Below are 27,967 nucleotides of genomic sequence, written 5' to 3' on the forward strand. Positions count from 1 at the left end.
CGCTGCTACGACGAACGAAGCAAGGGTCTTGGGCTTCTGCCTAAGGAAGAACGTCTGTCCACCCGGTGTTTCAAGTCTTTTCGGGTTTCTGGGCTGCTCAGAAGGTCATTGGAAGCGGATGGCGAAGATTCTAAGAAGCGAATATTGGAGGCATGTTCGCCTGTTGATGGACTGGCTACAACTTGTGTGCTTCAGTTGGAAGGGTACGGGACCTGCTGGCTTCAGGCTACTGATGGACTACAAGAGGCTGGCTGAGGCAAGCACCGAATTCCTTTGGAACAAAACTAGGCTGAGCCTACCTACAGCGCCCAAAAAGCAGGTTGGTGTGGTTCCTGTTGTTGCTCTTGGAGGGGCTGTGATCACACCCGAAGTAGAAAAGGTTCTGAGTAGGGGTCCGAAGTTTTGCCTTGAAGTGCCGCTCAAGAAGCACGAGCTTCTCGCTTCGGCTCACAAGATAGCAGAGAAGGTGCAGGGTGAAGAGAAAGGACACTGTTTATTGGAAGGCATTGACTCTGTGCGGAATGGTTACGAAGAGAAAAAGGACGGCACTTGCCTGTTGAGGAGAGTAGCCGGTTGCCTTAATGACTCCGGACTTGCTTTAATGCAGGCTGATAAGGAAGGCGGCTTTGTGGTCTTGCCTGAGAAGCTATTTGGTGAGAAGGCCTCATTAGCTTTAAAGAAAAACTTCCGTCCTTCGACTCAAAAGCCAAACGAAGCCAAGGCCAAGGCGGTAGCCCTTCTCAGGAACTTGAAACTTGAACGCCTGAAGAATGAAGTCGACAAGAACAAGGTCCATGTTCTCACGGTATTCTTCAGTGCAAAGAGCCACAAACCGGAGTGTCCTTTTCGAGCCATCGTGACGGAAAGAGGTACTTGGCAAGTAATTGTCAGCAGGTACCTGCAGCGACACCTAAAGAGCCTGACACCTGAAGATCCGTACAAGATCAGTAGCTCTGATAGCCTGGTGAAAATGTTTAGTGAGAACTCGTCAAGTATCAACTCAGGTTTCTCAATAGACATTGAAGAACTGTTCTATTCAGTGCCCCACGACAAGTTGTTCCTGGCGGTCCGCAACTGCATCGAACGTTCGGGAGTGGTGTCCTTCCAGAATACTTGCGGCATTTTAATCGATGGTTTTCTTGAATTGCTGAAACTCTATCTTTCTTCTACCATTGTAACTTTTAAGGACAAGTTTTATGTACAACGGCGAGGTATCTGTATAGGTTCGAGCGTGGCGCCTATTTTAACTGAGATATTTTTAGCTCAAATTGACACTGAACTTTCGTGCGTTCTCAATGATGACCGGATCACGCATGTGGTCAGATACGTTGACGATTTCCTAATCCTTTTGAATATTAACCCTGACGATAGCCTACAAATGTTTGTGAATGAAATTTTAGCGACCTTCAAATCTACAGCCACTAATCTGAATTTTACTTTTGAGCTCCCGGAAAGCTCTTGTTTACAGTTTTTAGACTTAAAATTGTTTTTTCATACAGGGGGCCATCTATGCTGGGCCTATTTACCAAGATCTAAGAAGGCTCTTCTACCTTATGATTCCTGCCACTCAAAGCTCGTAAAAAGGGGAATCGCAACCTCATGTTTAAGATCTTCGCTTGTCAAGTCATGCCCACACATGGTGAAATGTAGTTTTTCCAGTCAAGTAGACCGGCTTTACTCTGCGGGTTTTCCTCCTCCTCTTCTGAAAGCTGTTGCAGAATCTTTGCTGAAAACCCTACGGTTGAAGCAAAACCAACAAGAACTCACTGAAAGCGAGAGGAAGAAGTTTGAAGTCCTTCCTTATGTGCACAAGACTTCGCACGGTTTGAAGAAGGTGGGAGGGAAATTTGGTGTCAACGTGTTCTTTTCCGCCCCATGTAAACTGTCTCGTTTATGCCGCTTAACTAACAATAACCTGCAAAAGAAAGTAGGGTGCGGAGTCAACCACAGACCTAAGTTTGTAGCCTGTAAGATGGGAGTTATCTACGAGATCCCATTCAGCTGTGGTTCCGTATATGTAGGGCAGACGGGGCGCTGCATTAATAAACGCCTTCAGGAGCACAATAACTCTTTGAGCCAGCACGGTGGGCAGCATTTAGCAAGGCACTGCCAGTCTTGTAAGATCAATGACAAGAAGAAACAAGTATTTTGTACGCCGCTTTTCAAGCAAACGAAGATTATAGGCTGCGCGAAGGACAAGAAGGCACGCGAGATCTTTGAAGCCTGGCAAATTGCTAGATACGGTGCGGAAAAATGTGTTAGCGAGGCATCAATTCACCTGTATCAGAAGGAACTTGACTTTTTGGGTTGATAAGATTGTGTACTTTTGCTTTGGGCGTTAAGTTTGGTTGCGCATGCGTTGCTTTTGAAGGAAGGTTGTTTTCGACCAATAAATCAGTTGTTAGTCTACGCTCGTCCTGTCTGCTTCTTTTCTGTGTCCTGTCTCCTGCGTAGTTTTGTGTCTTCAGTCTTCAGAACGAGTGGCCACTACGTAGTAATGAGCATACGTTCAACCGCGGTTAAGACGAGCATTGCTGTCCCGGCAACCGGCGTATCTGTCCGGCAATAGCCAAGCGCAGGACACGAACCAGCTGTTTGACTGTCATTCTGATTTGCTCATTTATTGCTATCTCTTCTGGCCGACCGTCATCAGCACAAGGACAGCGCGACGGTGGAGAAGGCTATACCGCTGGGTCGTCCTTGTTGAGTGAAGTACAAGGCTAAAGGGTAGGTGCACTGGACGGGCCATGCGCTTGGTTTTCTGCAAGTGCAACATTTATACCTGTCGAAGTGTAAACACACCGCCACGCCACATATTCCACCTGTGTGCTTTCCAGAAAGTGTCTGGGTGGAGGCACAAGCGATGTATTGTGCCCAACTCTAGGAACTTCTGCACGTGTCGCTTGAACGTTCACAGTGGCCGACTTGTGCTGCTTACGAGAGTGTCTTCTGCTGCTACGGACCGTCTAGCCACCTCCATGTGCGTGCGTCAATCTCTGACCGTTTTGTTGAGTATTTTCTTCTCATTTTTCAGTTTGGGGCACTCCCTCGAGGTTGTCCCTTGGGTTCCATCAGAATTGTAGCACTTCAGAGCTTCCAATGTGCACAAAGATCCATTTTGTCTGTCAGCGCTAGGCAGATATGTTCGGCTTCTGCACGCACCGCTGTCATGGCCAACCTTCAACGTTAGCGGCACAGCAGAAGTGGCAAATATAGGTGGAAAGGGTGCCTGAGAAGACCTACATTTACATGCAGCAGCAATCTTTCCCCTTCAGACACGACCTTCAAAGGCAATATCAGTTATATATCAATATCAGTTATATGCACCCTGGATGAGAGCAGCTTGGGTAAGTTGTGATGTTTAATCTCCCCGTCGTCGTTGGAAATCCCACTTGCCGCTGTACTGTAAACTCGACACGGCCTTCAGGGGTGTGAAAGGTTGCCAGGATGGACGCATCAACTGAGAGGATATTCCTCCTCTCGTTGACCCGGACCTCCTTGACATGCCCAGGAACGAGCTGTTCAAGGGATGCTGTAAAAATTTGCCTCTTAGGAAATTCAAATATTCTGCGGCCGTTACAGGCACATAGCATATGGTGTAGGTAAGTGCTGTCAGTATTGGTTTTCTACGGCACTCTTAACTGCTAGATGCGAGCGATCGACAAACTTTAAAAGAAATATTTTTCTACGAAAGAGAAGAATGGACCATTACCATCAGTATTTCCATAACAGCCCCTTACAACATTTTGCATTTGGCTCACAATTAAAATTGATGTTCGAGAATCCTGGACTTGGCTAATCCCCAATAGGGTGATGCCCGGACATTATAATTACCTCCGATGCCGTGTTCTGACCGTCGTTACTATGCGTACGAAACAGCGTTATTGTACGTTGCACGCGTATTTTTGTTACGTGAGGTCAGTGTCTGCCCATGACGCAACAGAGACGTCGCACCGGGTCATTTTTTATGGGCCAAAAATTATTTCGAATGTACTGTAATGAAACTAGCGCGGAATAAGCGCAAAGCTCGTGCAGAATGCAAGCAATATGTACTGAAGATATCCCATTAAAACAAAAAAAAAACACTGCTCGAATAGCGGTGATTAGACTCGGGGCTACGGGGCGACAATAAAGCAGCGTTTGAATGCACAGCTGGCATCGTTAACGAAAACACGCGCCTTCAGAGGGCGGCCAAACACATCATAATTATCAAGTCTTGTTGCTGCGTTCTACTTCCTAGATGGAAAGCTGTGTGACTCCAAATCTTCGGTGATCAAGAAAGATGATGCACTGGAAGGGAGAGCGTTATGTTTAATTCTCCTTTAGGCAAAGGTGCCACCAGATATACACTTCAATTCAGGTAGCGCAAAACCATTCTTTTTAATATCCGTAGTGCAACGCTCGTTAGATGAAAGGAAGGAGTCGACTAATTAAGGATTCGAAATAGTGATAGCATTGATATCCCATTTTTCCTGCATCTCTTTTCTTTATTTTTAATGGTGCCAAGTAGGTTTACTCGTCCAAATGGCCGAGGCAAGCGAGAGTGTGCCTTCGTCACGGCGAAGGCACACTCTCGAACCTATCTTCGTTCTCAGTTTAAAGATGACTTAGGCTTTTCCTGGTTATACTGCTGCGGACGCTGGGAGGACGACAGAGTGGTTTTGTAATGAAGACGACGCTGAGGTGCGCGCTTGTGTGCTGTGAGACTACTCCAAGCCGTCGGTCCTTTGCGTAGCAGGTTACCTCTGCTGTTTCTAGCCGCCACGTAACAATATTTATGTTTGTCCGGTAGCAGAAGGCACATTTATTCCTGAAAAAAAAATACGTTTCAAAATTATCCCCGCTACTCGATTAGAAATCAAGACGTGCACGCCAGTGAAAACTATTGATCCCCGTTTTGAAATTCATAGCGGTGTAACCTAGCCGGTAAGCAGACAAACCGGACGTGCAGTCCGGCGTAATGAGCGTAATTTGTCGAATCTGAGCGCGCAATCCCCGCCCATATATGTTTCTTGTAGTTCGGATCCACTTTAAAGAAACTCTCCGGAATGCAGGTGAACGTACTGTTTTTGTGTGCGAACTCCTTGGACGCCGACGGCGAGTTCGTTCTCCTCGAAAAGAGTCCTAACGCCACTACTGTTGTAATAGCTCCGCATGGTTTTGGGGGTGCGACATGTATCGCGCTTCCTTACGTACCACTCATCCATGCAACATCTGTTGGTTTGGTTTGGTTTGGTTTATTGGAGTTTAACGTCCCAGAACAACTCACGCTATGAAAGACGCAGTAGTGAAGGGCTCCGGAAATTTCGACCACCTCGGGTTCTTCAACGTGCACTGACATCGCACAGCACACGGGCCTCTAGAATTTCGCCTTCATCGAAATTCAGCCGCCGCGGCCGGGATCGAACCCGCGTCTTACGGGTCAGCAGCCGAGCGCCGTAACCACTGAGCTACCGCGGCGGGGCCATGCAACATATGTGTACCGACAGTATGTCTCATACGTTGAGTGAGCGCGAGAAATAGCTAAACCGGCTATTAATTTGTAGAAAATTAAGTTTCACCGCGTAGGGAAAAATTACGCAGAGAGCTCAAGAGGTGCAGCTTGCTACCGCGCTCTTGCTTCGCAGTGAATTTTGTTATAAGTATGACGCATACTATAGGCCTGCAACAAAGCGCTATGTCTTATTAGCGAGCGGCCGTTAAAGAGGGAAAGTAGGGAAGAAATTAAGCCCAATAGGTTCGATTTGGAGGGTGAAACAGATTCAGCATCGTTACACTGCATACGGAAGTACCACAAATGAAAGAGAACTCCAGAAGAAGCTGCCATTTTACACATCAATGCACGACGTCCTTGTTGTGTCTTGCGCGTAGACGCGTAGAAGGGGGACACACGAATCACTCGGCCAGTGCGCGATTCCCGCCGCGGTGTTGTGTTCGGGTTGCGCGCGTGAACGAAGGGCCGACGAACCTCTCGACGTTCCCTTCCTCCTTTCCCCCGAGCCCTCTCCTGTCTGCACCGGCCAGCCGTGTCTGGACACAGACGAGATGACTTCGGATCGCGCCGATGAGCGGCCGCCAGCGCGCACCGCTTGAGTCGAGTTCTAACCAATAGTTCTTGTGTTCGCAAACGCCTTGTTTCTTCAAGCCAACCTCGGACATAACAGTCCTCCAATGTCTTTTTTCCGTGTCCGTGGTGATCGATGGAAGTGCACGAAACCTCCTACAAGACCTCGGAGAGATGGGAGACCCGAGATCGTTGGCGTGTAGTGCCAGCACGCCAAAATAACTCTGCACAATAGCTGTATGCAACACCTTTGACATGACAGACGCAGAATCGACGGATCGGAAGTGGTAGCCGAGATTGAGCGGGCACGTGCGCGTGAGGGTAAAACGCCGTCGAGAGCTAAGCCATGTCGTACGTGAAGCAGGCCATTGAGCCGATAGGCTTCGTGATAAGCTGCGCACCGCTGCGTCAGTCGAACGCTGCTCGCAAATGCAAGAGGGAGACTTCCTACCTAGTCGGGCTCAGGCGAACGACTTAGCCACCGCTTTCTTGAGATGCTTTCACGCAACCAAAGTGTCATCATCATCAGGGGCGTAGCCATGGGGCGTGTTTCGGTGTCAGAACACCTCCTGAAATTTTCTGAGCGCTGCATACCCCCCTCCCGCCTTCGACGATTTTACGGTCACGGAGGTGAACGGACGATTTTAAGTAATGTTCAGCTTCGAGGGGAACTCACCGACGTTTCATGCACTCCACCACGTTCAGTTCAAGCACGTGCCTATGACGTAGGACCGTCTCGGCACATGCTATAAAAGCAGAGGCGTTGTGGAATAAAACCTCATTCGTTCCTGCCCTCTTTCCTGCGTCGTATCTTCCCTTGGCCACGATAGAACAATTACCGTGAACGAAGCAACTCACCCTACGTGTTTATTAAAGCAGAAAAATGACTAAGGTATTGTTTCGGCTCAGGCTCACTTTCTATTTATTTTTATTTTTACCGGTGGCGTATGACATCCCCCCCCCCCTCCAAAAAAAATATTTCTGGCTACGCCAATAATCATCATCATCAGCCTGACTATGCCCACTGCATGGCTAAGGCCTCTGCCATGTCCATGTCTCTCTAATTAACGCTATACTTTGCAAGCTGTGGCCACGTATCCCCGCAAACTTCTTATTAATCTCATCCGTCCACCTATATTTCTGCCGCCCCCCACGACGCTTGCCTTCCCTTGAATCCACTCCGTTGCCCTTAAAAAACAATGGTTATCTTGCCTTCGCAAGATAAGCGAAGTGTGCCCAGTGAGAAAATGCGAAAGCAAATTAATTTATTTGGTTAAGTACGATCACCGTACGGCCGTCTGTGGTTTAAACGCGACTTGAGAGCCAATTACAGGCAAGTGATTATGAGTGCTCAAAGGCTGACTTCCCGGATGCTGACCTGTGTACCTTTATGCTGTGTTCTACGTGTATGGGTTCTGTGCGTGGTAGCGGGGTGTTGCATCTGTCGACTGCCAACGGCTACTATCCGCCAAGGCCACCCCACCTGCCGCCGTTAAGCAATGTTAGCCAATGCTTGATTGCTGCGCGACTGCCGTGCCTGCAGCTATGCCAACTGTTGAGCAATGGCGGACAGTACGGTATCCGTGAACCAGTAGTGAACGTTCCAGTAGATGTCCATAGCATGGCAACTTTCATTCCGAAGTAAGCCTGCACAGCAGTCTTGTACACGTTAGAGAAAAGAAGTAGCCGACTACAAGTACAATTACTTCATTCATTTATGTATTTATTTATTTAGTTACAAATACTGCAGGCCCTTCTCGGGCCCATGCAGGAGTGGATACAAGGGAGACAATGCAGGGGAACAAGTTAGGTACATATATAATACAAAAAAGAATTCATCATCATAGCGGCATCGTGGTGGTAATGATGCCAATTCAGGGAAACGCAAATAGCGGGTTCAGTACGGAAAGAAATATAGTTACAAAAAATACGAAATGAATGTCAGCATCATAGCTTTATCACAGTGGCATTACTGATGAATCAATGCTATGGACATGCTGTATGAATGAGTCCACTGAGTTGCAGTTTACAGCTGTCGAGGGTAGTTTGTTCTAGCTAGATATAGCCACTGGAAACAAAGAATATTTATGAGTATTAATATGCCTTATGGGTTGATGAAGTGCTTTCTCGTGGCTTGTTCTCGAAGAGTGACGAAATGGTTCCTGGAGGTATGTTTCTCTTGATATGTTCAAATCACCATGATAAAGTAAGAACAGAAATTTTAGTCTTGATGTTGTTCTACGCTGTGCCAAGCTGTGAAGATCTGCTTTGTGAAGTAGGTTAGAAACGCTGGTATGTCTGGAAAAGCTTGAGTATACAAAGCGCACTGCTAAGTTTTGAATGCGTTCTAGTTTGCCTATCAAATATTGCTGATGTGGACGCAATTGTAATGTGGACGTAAATGTAACTGATCTGAGCGATCAATTACTGCCCGCGGAAAGTAAGGAAACAATTACAGCGAAGTAACCGATTACTAGTGCCTTATTTTTCGTCTACCTTTTATTATCATAGCACACATTTATTATCATAGCACATAGTAACAGACTAGATTGAGCTGGTGCGGATTTACTGACAAACCAGGTGTTTTATGTAAGAAATTCTACAATGTTGAAAGAGAGGTTTTAACGTGATAGCGTTAGTGGCCCCGTGTCGCAGAAAAGCTGGTGTCGTCGTCGGTGGCATTGGCCGTGAGCGAAAAATCGAAGAAGCATTAATAAAATTGGCTGCGGCTTAGCTTGGTTAAGCCCGGTAATTGCGAAAGCAATATCCGTAGCTACACCATGGTTCAGCTGGTAGTGTAGTTGGTGGTGGTGCTTGTCGTTAGACTAGTGGTGATGCATCTGTTATACAATCCAATCCAATCCAATGCAATCCAATCCGATCCGATCTAATCCAATTCAATTCAATCCGATCCGATCCAATCCAATCCAATCCAATGCAATGCTGAAGTGGTCGTGTGTAGATTACCGTTATCCCGGTGTGTGATGAAGAGCGCTGAAAGGCGCGCCGCGCGCGGCGGGCGCAGGAATTAGGCAGCAGCTACCAAGCGTGGCCTCGCCTCGCGACGGCTTAAGTTGGAGCCTTGCTTTTGCAGCTGTGACATCACACCGCTAGGCGAGCCGCGCGCGGCGGGCGCAGTAGTTAGGCAGCAGCCACCACGGGCGGCCTCGCCTCGCGACGGCACAAGTTGGAGCCCTGCTCTTGCAGCTGTGACGTCACATCGCTAGGCGCGCCGCGCGCGGCGGGCGCAGGAGTTAGGCAGCAGCTACCAAGCGCGGCCTCGCCTCGCGACGGCTTAAGTTGGAGCCTTGCTTTTGCAGCTGTGACATCACACCGCTAGGCGCGCCGCGCGCGGCGGGCGCAGTAGTTAGGCAGCAGCCACCACGGGCGGCCTCGCCTCGCGACGGCACAAGTTGGAGCCCTGCTCTTGCAGCTGTGACGTCACATCGCTAGGCGCGCCGCGCGCGGCGGGCGCCGGAGTTAGGCAGCAGCTACCAAGCGCGGCCTCGCCTCGCGACGGCTTAAGTTGGAGCCTTGCTTTTGCAGCTGTGACATCACACCGCTAGGCGCGCCGCGCGCGGCGGGCGCAGTAGTTAGGCAGCAGCCACCACGGGCGGCCTCGCCTCGCGACGGCACAAGTTGGAGCCCTGCTCTTGCAGCTGTGACGTCACATCGCTAGGCGCGCCGCGCGCGGCGGGCGCAGGAGTTAGGCAGCAGCTACCAAGCGCGGCCTCGCCTCGCGACGGCTTAAGTTGGAGCCTTGCTTTTGCAGCTGTGACATCACACCGCTAGGCGCGCCGCGCGCGGCGGGCGCAGGAGTTAGGCAGCAGCTACCAAGCGTGGCCTCGCCTCGCGACGGCTTAAGTTGGAGCCTTGCTTTTGCAGCTGTGACATCACACCGCTAGGCGAGCCGCGCGCGGCGGGCGCAGTAGTTAGGCAGCAGCCACCACGGGCGGCCTCGCCTCGCGACGGCACAAGTTGGAGCCCTGCTCTGGCAGCTGTGACGTCACATCGCTAGGCGCGCCGCGCGCGGCGGGCGCAGGAGTTAGGCAGCAGCTACCAAGCGCGGCCTCGCCTCGCGACGGCTTAAGTTGGAGCCTTGCTTTTGCAGCTGTGACGTCACATCGCTAGGCGCGCCGCGCGCGGCGGGCGCAGGAGTTAGGCAGCAGCTACCAAGCGCGGCCTCGCCTCGCGACGGCACAAGTTGGGCCCCTGGTTTTTGCGGCAGATGGATGACGTCATAGCAGAGGTCAAGCTAAAGGTCAATGGTAGCTACCGCGGCCTCGCCACGCGAGGAGCTGAAAGTGAAAGTAGTATTGCTTTCGCAATAAAATAGAACCGACTAGGAAATTGGTCTAGATGGGGAATCTAACCAGGGCCTCCGGAGTGCGAGACGAGCACGCTAACCACTCAGCCAGGCCAGCTCGATGGTTTGGAATGAAGGCGCGTCTAGTGAATACCCCGTTTTCTTAGAAGGGTGCTTTAGAGACACGTATTGTGGTGTATATTAGTAATTATGAGCATGGAAATTACAGAAGTCGCAGTTAAGCGAGTAGCAAAGTACATTTCCGCTACTTTTCCTCTTCGCTTGTCGCACACGTAGCGCCATCAGGCGGCGCCCACTAATACCACTGCCTCCTCCTCCCAAGACGCAACTGCATCAAACAGCGCGCCACGGCAGCGCCTCCCGGTCGTCTCGTTCGGGCGCAGTGGGGCCGCGCGGGAACGCAGGGATCACGCGGTCAGCGACGAACAACGAAGCGCACATCTAAGGCGCGTTCACCACGAAGCTTGCGACTTGCTGCGTTTTATCAACGGGCAAGGAGTCGCGCCGAACGGGCGATGGCGTTCCGTGGACTCTCCAGCAGTGCTGCAACAAGCTGTCTCGTTCCATTCTTGAAGGCGAGGCTTAAGCGTACTCCAAATTTTTATTGCGCAAGCAATACTACTTGCACTTTCACGCCTTTGCGTGCCGTGGCCGGTGACCACCATCGTGCCGCGGCCGGTGGCCACCATCGTGATGCGGCGGTGACCACCATTGACCTTCATTTGACCTTGATTGGATTACATTGGATTAGATTGGATTAGATTAGATCGATTGGACTGGATTGGACTGGACTGGACTGTATTGGATTGTTTTGGATTGGATTAGATTAAATTTGATCAGATTGCATTACATTGCATTACATTGGATTGCATTGGTTTGGATTGTATTGGATTGCATCGGATTGCATTGTATTGGAGTGGATTGGATCGCATTAGATTGCATTGGATTGTATTGGATTTAATTGGATTAGTTTGGATTACATTACATTGGATTGGATTGCAGTGGATTGGATTGTATTGGATTGGATAGGATTAGATTGAATTGGATTGGATTGATTTGGATTATATTACATTCGATTGAATTTGATTGGGTTGGAGTGGATTGGAGTGGATTGGATTGGATTGCATTGGACTGCATTGCATTGCAGTGGAGTGGAGTGGATTGCATTGGATGGGATTGGTTTGGATTTGATTTGATTGGATTGAATTGGATTGCACTGGATTGTATAACCGATGCACCACCCCAAGTCTAACCACAAGCACCACCACAAGCTACACTACCAGCTGTACCATGGCGTAGGTACGGATATTGCTTTCGCAATTACCGGGCTTAACCAAGCTAAGCCGCAGCGAATTTTTTGAGTTAGAAGTGCGCTTTTTTCGGCATAGCATTGCCAGCGGTGTACCGCATCAGCATAAAGAAAAGACGTGCTAGCTAGCAGGGTGGCTATCTAATTTTCAGTACTGAATTTTTAACTATTGCATTAAATCTTTTATTGCGAAACCACTACAACGCTAGATTTTGAGCCTTCAGCGTGGTCCCGGCGGTAGTCACGTTTGACCTTTAGACGGCCTCCAGTTGGATGACGCGTGGAGGCGCTCGCGTCTGTGGCGTCATACCGAGGTGAAATCCAAGCTACCAAGTCGGTTCGTCGGCGCGGTCCCAGCGGTAGCCACGGAGCCGCAGATCCCAGGCAGTAAGAGAGGGGACTGCATTCATTTCGAGGAAAGGAAAGGCGTCTTACCAACTCTGTGGTTTAGTGGACACCTCAATAACGCTTTAAGCTAATTCCGGCGTTCATTGGTGCGCTCTGACATTGACAACGTTGTAGACTGCGTTGATTTGGAGGAAAGGAAAGGCGCCTTACCAACCCTGTGGTTTAGTGGACACCTCAATAGCACTTTAAGCTAATTCCGGCATTCATTCATGCGCTCTGACATAGAGAGCGTTGTAGACTACGTTGATTTGGAGGAAAGGAAAGGCGCCTTACCAACTCTGCGGTTTAGTGGACACCTCAATAGCACTTTAAGTTAATTCTGGCGTTCCGTGCAGCACTCAGGCTTTCGCCTTTCACTACTTTAGTCGCTAAAGTTGCTCGTAATTTGCTTTCTCAACCTTCCGGGCTTAACCATGCTAAGCCTGTGCCAATTTTTTAACAGAGATGTTGTTTAAGCTGGAGATTGTTCCGTTAGTCGTGCGTAGCGGTGGCTGTGTTCGCAGTGATGAGGTCACCCACGGACGCCTTACGCCCCTGTCGGAGCGAATGACAACTATTGTGTTATTTGTCGTCCGCTCCGAAGGGGGCCGTGAGGCGCCCGTTGATGATAAAGCCCCTCGGGGCTTTAGTGCGAACACAGCTCCAGTTCCGGAATTTCTTGTATGCCAGTTTTAATTTCGAGACAACTGTGTAATGGTTTAAGGTACTGCTGTAGAAACAGTTAATGTAATGGTCGAATCTTCCGATGCGTAGCAAAATCTTTCTTATAAAATTTTGTCCATTGCTCGCATCAAGTAGTTAAGGCTGCCATTGAAAACAAATGAGTGAGTGAGTGAGTGAGTGAGTGAGTGAGTGAGTGAGTGAGTGAGTGAGTGAGTGAGTGAGTGAGTGAGTGAGTGAGTGAGTGAGTGAGTGAGTGAGTGAGTGAGTGAGTGAGTGAGTGAGTGAGTGAGTGAGTGAGTGAGTGAGTGAGTGAGTGAGTGAGTGAAAACTTTATTAGCTCTAGATTCGGATTGTGTTCGGCGGTTTTGAGATGGCTTCGTCCATCCTGCTCAAAGGTCGGTTGCCCTTAGTCCAGGGCTCCGCTGGATGCTGCTGCCAGTTTTGCTCGCCGAATCAGACCTTCTTGGTTGACCCGGCGAACGCTGGAGAGCACTCCCTCCCATTGCTCCGCACTCGGGTTTGTTATCACTGGTACCACGCTTATCCTCTGGCATGCCCACGTTATGTGGTACAGCGTGGGGGGTTCTTGGCACCAAGGGCATTTGTCATTGTATTGTGTTGGATATATTTTGTTGAGTACGTGTAGGTTCGGGTAGGAGCCCGTCTGTAGCTGCCTCCACGCGACAGAGTCCTCTCTGCTAAGGGAGTTGTCCGGTGGTGGATACCGCTTTCTGCAGCCCTTGTAATAATTTAGTATCGCCGAATAATCTTGGGGTACAGGTTCGTTCCCCTCGAGGTCGCCTACGTTGGATGCTCGGTAATAAGTGTACCCTCGAGCTATCCTGTCCGCCTCTTGGTTCCCTGTTACTCCCGTATGTCCCGGCGTCCATACTATCGTATGCCTGATTGGTTCTTCGTTTGTTTGTCGTTGTGTTATGTGGCCCCCAGAGCGGAGTATTCGGAGCGCTCTGTGCCCTATTCTGCTGCGTAGGTAGTTGCGGCATGCTGTTTGTGAGTCTGTAAGGATTTTTAGAGACCGTTTAGACCGATAGCCCTCCGCTGCCGCTAGAGCGACGGCTGCTTCCTCAGCCTCGACTATCGTACAGTCTTGTAGTGATGCGCTGGTGATCTCGCGTAGGGTTGAGTCAATCACCGTTGTTACCGCATTGCTGTTGTGCTGCCCCGCTGTTCTGGTGTATGTGGCTGCGTCCACGTATACCGTCGTTTCTTGGGGTGCTAATGTCTTTTGTAGGTATTCAGCCCTTGCCTCTCTGCGTGCTTTGTGTAGGTTGGGATCCATGTTCCGGGGTATTGGCGTTACTTTTAGTGTGTTGCGATATTCGTCCGGAATTGTTTCTGTCCTCTGTATTTCTTGAATTTGATCGGCGCGGCCCAGTTTCTTTAGGAGCTCCCTGCCAGATGGGGTCTGTTGTAGTCTGCGCAGTTGGGAGACTAGTTGTGCCTCTCTCAATTCATCGAAAGTGTTGTGTAGTCCTAGGGCTAGGAGCTTTTCGGTTGAAGTGCTGTGAGGAAGGTGGAGTGCGGTTTTGTAGGCTTTGCATAGGATCACGTCCGCCTGTTGTACCTCACTCTTGATGGGATTGTAGTAGGGGAGGCTGTATGTCACTCGGCTGACTACCAGGCTTCTGACCAACTTGAGTGTGTCCTCCTCTCGCATGCCATGACGTCTGTGTGAGATGCGCGTGATCATGCGGGCCACTTGTAGAGTGGATGCTTTGAGTAGGGCGAGAGTGTGAGTGCAGCGTTGGTTTGACTGTATCCACATCCCCAAGATTCTGATGAGTGTTTTTTCCGGTATTGACTTCCCCTCGAGGTAGACGTTCAACTTTAAGTCGTCGCTAGTGGGGACTGTGCGATTTTGTTTTCCTCTCCAAACTCTTAGGAGCTCTGATTTCTCGGTGGAGCATGCTAGCCCTCTTGCTCTGACGTAGTTCTCTACGCAGGTGGCTGCCTTTTGTAATTTCTCTTCTTTCTCTCCGAGCGAGCCTGTGTTGACCCAGATGGTGATGTCGTCGGCATACATGGCATGGTGTATGCCGTCGATTGCTTTTAACTGCTTTGCCAAGCCAATCATGGCTATGTTGAAGAACGTAGGGGAGATGACCGATCCTTGAGGTGTTCCTTTATTTGGAGTAAGAAATTTGTCTGATCTGAGCTCCCCCAGGCCAATCGTTGCCGTTCTGTTTGAGAGGAAGGCTTTGACGTAGCCGTAGATTCTCCTTCCGCAGTTCAGGTCGTTCATGCCCGTAAGGATAGCCTCATGACTGACATTGTCAAAAGCCCCCTTGATGTCCAATGCCAGTATTATGTTTTCTCCGCTCTTGGGGACGTTCCGAAGTACTTCTTCTTTGATTTGAAGTAGTACATCTTGGGTCGATAGTTTTGCTCTGAAACCGAACATGCTGTGGGGATACAGTTCGTTGTCCTCCATGTACTGTTGTAATCTCAGCGTCACCACTCGTTCGTACAGTTTTCCTAGGCACGATGTGAGCGAGATCGGTCTGAGGTTCTCAATTTGTAGTTTCTTGCCTGGTTTAGGAATCATGACAACCTCCGCATGCTTCCACTCCTCGGGGACGGTCTCCGCTTCCCAGTGTTTGTTGAGAAAGTCCGTTAATTCTGCGACTAGCTCATCACTGAGGTTGCGGATGAGTGCGTTATTGATCTTATCTGCACCCGCGGCCGTGTTTCTGGTTGTGTTTCGAATCGCTGCGTAGACCTCTTCTCGCGTGATGGGTCTGTCCAAGGTGTCGTTTTCACTTCCTCGATAGCGCTCTGCGTAAGCTGCTGGGTGTGTGTCCCCGAAGCACTTAACGCGTACTTTTTCCAGGAGTGCTGAATCTGGTCCCTTGAACTGGTGGATTAACCGGTAGATGGCTTTGTTGTTTTCTGCCTTGGTTTTTGTTGGATCTATGAGAGCCTTGAGTATATGCCACGTCCTCGATGTGCTCAAAGTTCCGTTGAGGGAGTCACTGAATTGTTGCCACTTTTGCCTTGCCAATTGCGCCGCGTACTCTTCTGCTTTCGCTGTGACTTCTGCGATCTTAAGTTTTAGTTTTCTGTTGTACTTTTGTTTCTTCCACCTCTTGGTGAGCCCGCGTTTAGCTTCCCATAGCTTGAGCAGCCTGGCGTCCACCTCGGGTGTCTGCGTCGTTCGCGCGATTTCTTTAGTGTACTTGCGCTGTTTTTCTTTCAGCATGTTTCCCCACTCTTCTATCGATTGGATCCCTTTCGCGGCGAGATTCCCGTCGCATGCCTCTCGAAAAGCGCTCCAATCCGTAATTTTTGCCGATCCCAGCTGGCGCTTTAGCCTGTCTGAGGTTACTTGTGTTTTAAGTATATAGTGGTCACTGCCCAGATTTTCTAACAGGTTCTCCCACACTGCCTGTTCCGCTCCCTGTATGAATGTGAGGTCGGGGCAGGTGTCGGTACTGACGCTGTTTCCGATTCTGGTTGAAGAACGTTTTCGACGTCAATAACGGTAATAGCAAACTTCGTAGAACCAAGCCCAAACAGCATCGCTGTGTCATCGGTCTTACACGAGAGTGTAATCTGCCCTACAATTTTTTTATTTATTGAGAGGCGTCTGGCTGTGCGTAAGTAATATGAATATCAGTTTTTAGAATTTCTAGAACGCTCTTATCCTCCGCGCTGCGGCCAACAAGTTTCGGCTGTATCTGCGTGTTACGGGCCCTTGAAGGAACACAGAGTTAACAAGGCAGAGGAAAGACTCAAGGAGCGAGCCTAAAAACGTTTCGACAAGAGAACTTGTCTGCGTCTGGGCAAAGCGTTAATAATTGGCTTGTTTAAACCATATTTCACTCCGACGGCGAAGGCCTGTGACGGGGATGAGCGCGTGAATTGGGAAGGGTGCTAGGATGGGGAGCGTGAATATTGTCCAGGCATGATAGCTGTTAAAGAGGATTAACTGATAGTCATGCAAAACTCTGAAAATAAATACGCCAGCTCATCGGGAACTAACGCGGAAGGTGAGTGGGAAGGATGCGAACGTGGGCTAGTTAGCACGTCTTAGCTATATTCTAATGCTATATTGCTATAGCTATAGCTATACTCTATATTCTAAATAACACCTGGGAACTTTTCCTTCTTCAGCTTTCCTTATTCAGCTTATTCGATCCCATGTGTGGACTGCCCATCTGTGCACATTGGCGAGTCGGGTGACTTTGAGCGGAGACTGCGTGATCACAAGAGTGACGTCAAAAACCGGCGCGCAGATCAAAATGCGCTTGCCGAGCACTCAGTATCCGCCAAACACAACATAGACTGAGCAGAGGCACGTGTTATCGAAAAAGAAAAGGACAAGATATTGCGCCTCTATCTGGAATCGCTGATTATTCAAGCGACAGCGCATACGCTTAATCGGAATGACGGAAACTTGCCCCCAACCTACGCCAGGTGCCTGGGTTCGCTCTTGCGCCGTGTAGAAAATGAACAACGCAGCTACGTTCTGCCTCATTGTGAACAAGGCTCCCGTGGGGGGAGCCGAAACGTAGTCTCATCTTTTCTTTTGGTCCGCGCCTTCTAATTTTGTCATGTACCATCCCGACCAGACGGGTTTCCGTCAGACACTAGACTTCAAGCGGTGAACGTACGTATGGTGACAAGATTCTTGGCTGGTGTTGATGATCGTATAAGGGTTTTCGCACTAACAGCGTCTGCCCCTGGTGCGGATGTAATCCCACGTTACAGCTATAATACCTTTGCACAAGCCCATTAGCAGAAGCAGTTGCTCCTCAAAAACCAATTTTCAATTTTCTTCATTACGGGATCTCTTCCTCTCTTTTTCCCTTCCTTATTCCGCTCTCTCCTTCATCCTGCCATCCAAGCTGCGGTACTAGGTGAGGGTGGGCTGAGGCGTCTACCGCATTGTTGTTTATTACTGCACCTTTCTTTAAGCCCCGCCGCGGTGATTCAGTGGTTGCGCGTTCGGCTGCTGAATCGAAAGACACGGGTTGGATCCCGGCAGCGGCGGCCAATTTCGATGAAGGGGAAATTCTAGAGGCCCGTGTGCTGCGCGATATCAGTGCACGTTAAAGACCCCAGGCGGTCGAAATTTTCCGAAGCCCTTCACTACGGAGTCGCTCATAGCCTGAGTCACTTTGGGACGTTAAACCCCAATAAACCAAACCTTTCCTTCAGAAAACCAATTTGTTAGCGGCCGCGTTTTGATAGAGGCGAAACGCAAGAGGCGCCCTGTGTGCTGTGCGATATCAGTGCATGTTAAAGATTCACAGGCCATCCCCAGGCGGTCGAAATTATTCCGGAGACCTCCACTACGGCACCTCTTTCTCTCTTTCTTCTTTCACTCCCTCCTTTATCCCTTCCCTTACGGCGTGATTCAGGTGTCCGCCGAGATATGTGAGACAGATACTGCGCCATTTCCTTTCCTCAAAAACCAATTGGCCAATTTTACGGTCGGGTGTTTCGATGGAGCCGAAACGCTAAGGCGCCCGTCAGCTTTGCGATGTCAGTGCTCATTAAGATTCTCCGGGGGGGGGGGGGGGGGGGGGGGGTGACTGGGAGACCTCACTGCCGTCAGCGCACCTGGCCAGGCAGAAGATCGCCGTCAGCCGGCCTGCACACATTAACATTTAGACCGTGAGTGGGGTCATGCGGGGACGCAGGAGGCCTGCGGGCCTCCAATATTCTTGCTAAAAAACCTTTTACCACCACTACCACCACCCTGGTGCTCGAAGTCATTCCCGAGCCCTCCACTACGGCACCTCTTTCTACCTTTCTTCTTTCACTCCCTCCTTTATCCCTTCTCTTGCGGCGTGGTTCCGGTGTCCACCGAGATATATCAGACAGTAACTTCGCCATTTCTTTTCTCCAAAAACCAATTTTCCAAGCAAGAAAAAGTTGACAAGCAAAAAAAAAAAAGATGCCCAGACTTAGCTTGGTTAAGCCAAGAATGCGTTGCATATTGCGCGGTCTTTTTATGCGAAGCATATTGCTAGAGCTACCTACCACTCACGCCGTCGGCGTGGGACCCCTAGCCGTCACACCACGTGACACCGTGACGTCACACCACGTGACACCGTGACGTCACACCACGTGACACCGTGACGCCACACCACCTGACGCCGTGACGTCACACCACCTGACGCCGTGACGTCACACCACGTGACGCCGTGACGTCACACCACGTGACATCAGATGTGAGAGGCGGCCTCCACCTCGCTCCGTCGCCGTGGGACCCCTAGCCGTCACGCCACGTGACACCGTGACGTCGTCGTGACGATGCCATCGCACAGACGCCGGAATGTCCTCGAGCGGCATTCCCGCGCATTTCGAACGCGCGTTCACACTCGGTGTAGGTGAAACGCTCGCTCCACCGGGCAGGCAGACGCGGCTTCCGTGGCAATCCAGGCGCTCACCCAACGCGCGTCTCGGGGTTAGTCGGCGTTCCGCTGTAGCCATGCCGTTGTCTTCCCCCACGACGAAGGCTTCTAGTGGTTGTATTAAAATGACCAAGTATGCAAACAAGGAAAGCCATGTATTACCAAGCCTAGCCACCAATATGCTTCGCATCTGACTAGGCTTAACCTTAGCTAAGCCTCAGCAAAGAAACGAGACCAAAAAGAATCTGCAGGTGATACAATCACGGACATCGAAGCCTGGACCCGCTCGCTGGTTGCAGACGCCAAAGCGTCAACCAAGACCGTCGAAACTGAGGTTGAAACTGACAAGATGGACAGCCGCCTGGCGCATCTCATCGAGGCGAAGAATTCGATCCTGGCCAGGTGGAAGGGCCAGAGACTCAATCGGAGACTTAGAAAGAAAATAGCTGAGATCAACCGCAACATCGAGGAGCACTGCCGAACGCTCAACCGCCAGCAATGGGACGAGTTATGCAATGCAGTCGATGGACAACTGCACAACGGGAAATCGTGGAACCTGCTCAGGTATCTGTTGGACGAAACGAAGACCAAATCCCACCAGAGTGACTGCCTCGCACGTCTATTACACAGGGAGCTCGAGAAGTACGGTGAAGATGCAGTGACCGACCAGTTACTAGCCAAGTACTTGCCGCACACGTCGACTGCACAACACGGCCCTTATGATGGAGATCCGAATGTAGAATTGGATAAGGACTTTAGTGCAGAAGAGATCAGGACGGCGCTGCACAACCTACACAGCAGATCGGCGCCAGGCCCTGACGGTGTGTCGAATCGCGCCCTGAAGAATCTTGACGACAAATCCGTGGAACAGTTAACGGCATTTATCAATGACTGCTGGCAGCGCGGCACCCTCCCGCAACAATGGAAAACTGCGAAAATGATACTAATCCCGAAACCCGGAAAAGCACCGAGCCTCGAAAACCTTCGCCCCATATCGCTGACGTCCTGCGTCGGCAAGACCATGGAGCACGCATTGCTTAACCGCTGGCAAGCCCACTTAGAGCACAAAGGGGCATACCCACCATCCATCATAGGATTTCGCCCACAATTGTCCACGCAGGACGCAATGATACAACTGAAGCACCACGTTCTTGATGGCAAGACGAGAGGCACCAAAGCAATTCTCGGCCTCGACCTTGAAAGCGCGTTCGATAGAATCGCGCACTCGGCGATCTTACACCAGATATCGCGGCATAACTTTGGTGTACGCACGTACAACTACGTTAAAGATTTCTTGACAGACAGGCGAGCTGTTTTAGTGGCAGGGGACCTCCAGCTAGAAGAGCAAACGCTGGGGAGCACCGGCACCCCGCAGGGCTCCGTCATCTCGCCCACGCTCTTCAACCTGGTCATGATCGGCCTAGCAGAAAAGCTACAAGAACTGAAAGACGTCCGGCACACAATATACGCCGACGATATAACCCTTTGGGTGCACAAAGGCAGCGACGGTCACATCGAAACGGCACTGCAACTAGCAATCGAGACAATAGAGGAATACCTAGAGGGTACGGGTTTACGATGTTCGCCGAAAAAGTCAGAACTCCTACTCTACCGCCCCACGCAGAGGGGCAGACCACCCGGGAGTGGTCGGAATGCGGCAACGACAAAGCGCGAGTACGAAGAGATCAGACTACGTACGAGAAACGGAGCAACCATCCCGATAGTACACACAATTAGGGTCCTCGGCATGATAATCGAGGCCAACGGCGTCAACGGCGAAACGATCACTAAATTAAAGCACAAGACAGCTAACGCCATGCGAATCCTCAAGAGGGTCACTAGCAGAAGAAACGGAATGAGGGAGGAGAGTCTCACACGACTCATACACTCTTTCGTCATTAGCCATATTGCGTACGTTGCGGCATTCCACAACTGGTACAAGGGAGAAGAAGCCAAGATCAATGTCCTCATTCGCAGGGTGTACAAGTTAGCACTGGGTCTACCCGAGTCTACCAGCACGCATCGCTTGCTCCAGCTCGGACTTACAACACGCTTAGCGAAATCGCCGAGGCGCAGCGCACTTCACAACTGGAAAGATTAACGGGAACGACAGCAGGCCGCCAGATCATGGAAAGTCTCGGCATCCGTTACCACGTACAACAAGGCCAGAAAGTCGCCATTCCAAACGCGATCAGACAAACGCTAAGAGTCGACCCGATTCCACGAAACGTCCACCCGGAACACAACCGGGGAAGAAGAGTGGCCAGGGCCAGAGCTCTCCTGCACAGCCATGGAGACGATACGGGGACAAGGTTCGTTGACGCCGCGGAATACGCAGAACGCTCGCGATTCGCGGTTGCAAGAGGGTCACTAGCAGAAGAAACGGAATGAGGGAGGAGAGTCTCACACGACTCATACACTCTTTCGTCATTAGCCATATTGCGTACGTTGCGGCATTCCACAACTGGTACAAGGGAGAAGAAGCCAAGATCAATGTCCTCATTCGCAGGGTGTACAAGTTAGCACTGGGTCTACCCGAGTCTACCAGCACGCATCGCTTGCTCCAGCTCGGACTTACAACACGCTTAGCGAAATCGCCGAGGCGCAGCGCACTTCACAACTGGAAAGATTAACGGGAACGACAGCAGGCCGCCAGATCATGGAAAGTCTCGGCATCCGTTACCACGTACAACAAGGCCAGAAAGTCGCCATTCCAAACGCGATCAGACAAACGCTAAGAGTCGACCCGATTCCACGAAACGTCCACCCGGAACACAACCGGGGAAGAAGAGTGGCCAGGGCCAGAGCTCTCCTGCACAGCCATGGAGACGATACGGGGACAAGGTTCGTTGACGCCGCGGAATACGCAGAACGCTCGCGATTCGCGGTTGCGGTCGTCGATTCGTGCGGCAAAACGCGCATAACGTCAAGTGTAGCGTGCGAACGCGCAGAAGAGGTGGAGGAAGCGGCGGTGGCACTCGCCCTCACGGATCCGACGTGCACCGTGGTTCTCTGCGACTCGCGTCAGACGGTTAGAAACTTCGGCAAAGGATGGATCTCACAGAGAGCGGCCCAAGTCCTGAGGAACCGGCAAGTCCAGCAGGAGGTAGAATTCCAAACCAGAATTCAATGGTTCCCGGCGCACATGGGAGAAGTATCGAGGACGTATCGCAACCGCAACGAGACGGCACACGCCAAGGCGCGCGAGCTCGCGAACCGCGCCGGCGACCGTCGTCCGTGGAATAGCACCAAAGACTGCTTGACCAGCTACAACGAAATTACCAAGGCCCTCTGCCTGGCCCACCGAACCTTCCCTCCGCCCAGCGACAAGCTGGACAGGGCGCACGCGGTGATCCTCAGACAACTGCAGACGCTCACGTACCCCAACCCGGAACTATACCACAGGCTTTACCCCGGTACATACCCGACAAATATATGCAAGGTCTGCAACGCCAATGTAGCCACTTTAACTCACATGCTCTGGGACTGTAATAAAAACTTTCACGGTGCTAATTCCGGAACCCTCCCGCCGCGGTTGGCCGCTGCCTTGCGCAGCCCCAGCCTCGGGGACCAACTCTGGGCCGTCCAGCAGGCCCGCGAGGCGACGGCGAGGCAGCGCCTCGACGTCCCCACGTGGGAGACCTAAGGCCCCGTCGGCGAAAGCTCTGCAGGACTATGAATAAAGTTGTTACCAACCAAAGGTATTGCTTGGCGGCACTCGATTTTCTCAGCAGCTTTTCTTCCGTGACGTATGGATGGATGGATGGATGGATGGATAGGAGCGCCCCCTTTAAAACGGGACGGTGGCAACCGCCACCATGCTCAGCCGTCCTTTTTTCCCCCTTTTTTTCCTTTTTTTTCTTTTCTTTTTTCTTTCTTTTTGTTTTTTTTTTCACGTGGTTTGATGGCTGCCCGGCCGCGCCCAAGGGCTGAACTGAGTGATTGCAATATGCTACGCATAATATATCAAATGCTCCCGCTCATCGCCCTTATGTTGACTCCTTTAGACTGGATAGTATTCCCACGAAATTAAATACAACTGCTTTTGAGGAAAGAAAAGGGCGCAGTAACTGCCTCAATTTCGGTAGACACACTGGAACCACGCCGCTAGAAAAGAAATAAATGCGAAAGTGAAAAAAGGAAGAAAGAGATACCATGGTTGTTGTTAGTGGCTATTTATTGTTAAGAAAAATAAAAATAAGTATGGAAGGAACAGATGTTGCTAGCCGCGGCATCTTCCATCGAAACCTCAAGCACCTGAGCTGCGGCTAGCGGGAATAAAAGGACAAAAAGAGGGCAGGGAGAGGTAAATACATGGGGAAGCGATAGTAAGAAAAGATGGTAGTAGGACGGCAATAAAGACTATGTGCTAATACAGGATATAGAAAGAGGTAACGAAACAAACGACTCTAACTATGCCGACCACCTAGAGATATTTAGCAAGCATGCAAATCTCACACCATGGGGCACCTCTTGCGTTTCGCCTCCGTTGATGCACGACCGCCGCAGCCTTGATTCAACCCGCCTCCTTGGCCCAAACAACACAGCGCGCTAACCACCGAGCCACATCGGCAGGGCCCTTCCCGTCCTTGCCGTACGGCTCGTTAACGCAACCAGTTCTCGCAGCACTAACTGCCGCCGAACCGAATCTCACTTGCGGCGGCCGCATTCCGATACAGGCGAAATGCAAAAACGCCCATGTACTGCGCAATATGGGTGACTATTAAAGAATTCCAGGCCGTCTCAATTAATACGACGCTCCACTACGCCTTCTCTCGTGGCCGCATGTGCTACTTAAAGGCATTAAAGCCCACGAAACCATAATGTAACCATCCAACATAAGTGTTCACACAAAGAAAGGCAGACTAAAGCGTTGCCTCGATAGACGCGCTCCTTGCGTTCACTCAGCTGTTCGGCTCTGCTCGGTGGACGGGCTATTAACGTTTACAACGTAGCGAGGCCATTAGAGCCGGGCAACCTCCGCACAGCTGTTGAATAGCCTTGAGAGCTTTCATGAAAATGGCATCAAAATTCTGCAGTTGCGGGCGTCCAGAGCTCGACTTTGTTTTCTACATCTCAAGATCTCCCGTGCTTATTTGGATCCAGGCACGTCAAATGCTTCCTTGACGTTACACAATACCTATCCATTATAACGGTCAAGCATACAATATTGAAAGAGAAATAACTGTACTGACCATGGGATTTGGGGCACGTAGGTCCCTGGGTCTCCGCACGACCCCACAGTACTATACGTTCATGAATTCATGGAGTGCCATGACTTGGGCGGCCCAGTCAGGGGCGATCTTTTTTTTGCCTTGCCGGATCCGTCAAGCTCAGTAGGATCTCCCATTCCTCCGAAGTGGTCAGGAGCCACGGGCCCCGCTGGGTATCGTCCGTAGGGCATCCCAGGAGAACATGTGTTAGAGTAGCGTAGGTGTGGGTGTATGCTCCCGGGTGGATGCGAGAGAACAGCTAAGGGGAGGGAGGAGTGCGGGTCTGTAGGCAGTGCCATAATATTTGGTGCTAACTGTGAAGGGATTGGTGGGGTGTGGGTATAGCTGGCGTTCGGCGCGATATGCCTGGATCAGCTCACTGAAATAGTAGTGCATACAGGCTGTCGAATTTTCCGGAGCCCTCCACTAAGGCGTCCCTCATAGCCTGTCGCGTTGGGACCTTAAACACCCATAACACCAAACCAAACAAGGAAGTGCATACAAGGGGTTGTCGACCAAGGAGTATGGCCTGAGCCCTATCGCCGTTACACGTAGTGATATGTTTAGGCGTGCTAGTAGCGTGTTTATTTATTTATTTACCCTCAGGGCCGTTAGGCGTTACAAAGGGGAGTGGGAATAACATGCAAGTATAAAGAACAAAACAGCAGCTAGAAAAATTGAATATAGTTACAGCACACACTGGTATAAAATCAATAAACAGAATTAACAAAAGGCAGCATTACACAAAACAAAACACAAAAGAAAAGAGCAGCTAATAAATTAACAAAGTTAGACACATACTTATATAAAATTAATAACAGCGTTACGAAATGCAGCAGTATCAGTAATTACAGCAATATTGTGGGGAAGGTGATTCCAGCTGACACAAGTTCTGGGTATGAATGAATCGTGAAAACATCTTGTACGACAAGGAGGGATCCAAACTTTGTGACGGTGATCAATGCGTGCTGAAATATAGGGTGGTCTTTTTAGTAACTTCTCTTTAAGATAAGGATTATGATAAATTTTGTGAAAAGTACATAATGAAGCTATTGACCTGCGATGGCAAAGAAGCTGTAGGGAAAGGTTAGCTTTCATGGCAGTTACACTACTAGTACGATGATAGTTGGAAAGTATAAAGCGACAACCGCGGTTTTGAATTGATTCTAAGTCAGAAATGACAGATTCGACCCCAGGGTTCCACACCGATGAAGCATATTCCAATTTAGAGCGGACCAATGTTTTGTAAAGTAATAGTTTTAATGAACTCGGTGCACATGAAAAATTTCTGCGAAGGTATCCAAGCATGCGATTGGCGTTATTTGTAATGTAGTCAACATGAGTTTTCCAAGACAGGTTAGAAGAGACGTGAACACCCAGATATTTATAAGACGACACAGTTTCAAGAGTGATTCCATTAATGCAGTAGGTTGAGGGTGTATTAGATAGACGAGAAATGGGCAAATGCTTGCATTTAGTAATGTTTAGCTTCATATACCACAGGTTACACCAATCCAGTACCTTGTTAATATCTTACTGAAGAACAAATACATCATTATCATCATTAATTTCGCGGTAAATAACACAATCATCGGCAAAGAGACAAATGGAAGACGATATATTAGTTGGTAAGTCGTTTATATAAATGAGAAAGAGGAGGGGCCCAAGAACGGACCCCTGAGGCACGCCAGAGCAAACAGGAGAGGAATATGAATTGACGTTATTTGCTGTTACGAACTGACTTCGGTTTGAAAGAAAACAATGCAACCATGCAAGCACTGTGGAATCAATGTTAAGGCTGTTTAGTTTAAGAAAAATAAGCTCATGTGAAACCTTGTCAAATGCTTTAGAAAAATCCATAAATATAGAATCAGCATGGGACCCACGATCCAGAATGCAATGCAAGTCATTTGTGAAACATATGAGTTGCGTTTCGCATGAAAATGATTTACGGAAGCCGTGTTGGGCATTAGTGAAAAAGCAATTGGATTCTAAAAAGTTGGCAAGGTGGGAGTAGATGACATGTTCCATGATTTTACATGGAATGCTGGTGAGCGACACAGGGCGAAAGTTATCAGGGCAATGTTTATCGCCAGACTTATGCAGCGGAATCACCCTCCCAACCTTCCAGTCATTGGGAATACAGCCTGTTTCCAGAGACTGGTCAAACAGTTTGGTGAGGATCATTGAACTGTACATCTTTGTGTTAACCAGAAATTTCGAATTAATGTTATCGACGCCACAGGAGGAAGAAATCTTAAGGTTTTCAATTATCCTCAGGATGCCAGTTGTGTCAAAAAGAATTGGATCCATGGGAAAAGCATCCAAGACCGGACACTCCTGATTGGTAAGGGAAACATTGCCAGAAAAAGCAGCAACAAAAACACTGTTAAGAACACTAGCGCAGTCATTAGGTGAAAATGCAATGCCGTCAGAAGATGTAAGTAGTATTGACGAACTATCTTTCTTGTTCACAGTGTTCCAAAACTGTCTAGGGTTATTAATCAGCAAAGCAGGCAAAGTACTGTTAAAGAAGGTGTCCTTAGCATTTTTCAGAGCTAATTTGTACTCAGTGGCCGCAGAAAGGTAACAGTCCCATCGTTGTTGCGAATTCGACGATTTCGCCAGCGAAACAAACGTTTTTTCTTATTGGATAGCCTTTTTAAAACGTTGTTATACCACGGTGATTGGCTATTACACCGCAAAATTCTTACCGGCACAAACGTATTAGTGAGACGTTCAACAGTGTCCCTAAACATTTCCCAGTTAGTGTGGACAGAACGCTGTGGAAAATCTGGTAAATAATTGTTTAAGAAAAGAGCTAATTCGCGATTAATAGCATCATAGTCCGCCCGCTTGTAACCTCTAATTGACTTGAAGATGTTCCGGCGATTAGGAATATTAATTTTTACATCGAAATGAAGCAAGGTGTGATCACTAAGACCAGGTAAGTACGAGATAGAAGGGATAAGATCCGGCGCGTTGGTTAGCACAAGGTCTAAAACATTGGAAGATGATGGCGTGATTCGAGTTGGCTTAGTAACTAGCTGCGAAAGGTTAAAGGCATCGGGCCCAGGAACAGCGCCGCTGTGCCGATGAAGGAAGGAACGTGGGCCGGAAACGGGGAGTAGAAGGGAAACAAGGGAAAAACTGTACTCACATATTTACAAGATACGTGACAAACATATTTACAACATTATTTACAAGCAAGGTAAAAGCTGAGAAGAGTCTCAGGAAATCGCTGAGGGAATCGCTCAGGGAATCGCTGCTCGAAGAACGTGTCGAGCGCTTTTTATAGCCTCTCCATTTGACTTCTCGCCCTTTTCGTCCAATCACTGGGACTCCGTCTTGGGCACCGCCTTTGGATCCATTTCGTCGAAAACGGGCACTCATTAACGGAGCTCCCCTCTCCAGCGTCTTCCTCGGCTGAGTCACTCCCAAAGGTGTCCTTTCCTCAGATCACCTCCTCACCCACAGATGGACGCGCAGTTGATGACTCTTCAGGAAGTCCGCCAGGGGTCCCAAGTCTTGGTCGAAGGGGCGCCCGAAGGCGAATACGGGCAGAGCGCCGTCCACAAAGGCAGTGGCGTGGAAGATTGA

The 27,967-nt window shown here is 49.7% G+C and overlaps 1 protein-coding gene across 1 annotated transcript; it reads left to right on the forward strand.

Moving 5' to 3' along the window:
• Positions 1–19: 19 nt before the first annotated feature.
• LOC149360792 (uncharacterized) lies at positions 20–27,967 on the forward strand. The gene is made up of 2 exons (XM_089567930.1): positions 20–1,834; positions 27,845–27,967. Exons 1-2 carry the CDS (start codon positions 119–121, stop codon positions 27,965–27,967), a joined length of 1,839 nt encoding a protein of 612 aa, XP_089424056.1. The 5' UTR covers positions 20–118.

This window comes from Amblyomma mixtum, chromosome 2, assembly GCF_055824585.1.
Source record: "Amblyomma mixtum isolate Tamu chromosome 2, ASM5582458v1, whole genome shotgun sequence".
Lineage (NCBI taxonomy): Eukaryota > Metazoa > Arthropoda > Arachnida > Ixodida > Ixodidae > Amblyomma > Amblyomma mixtum.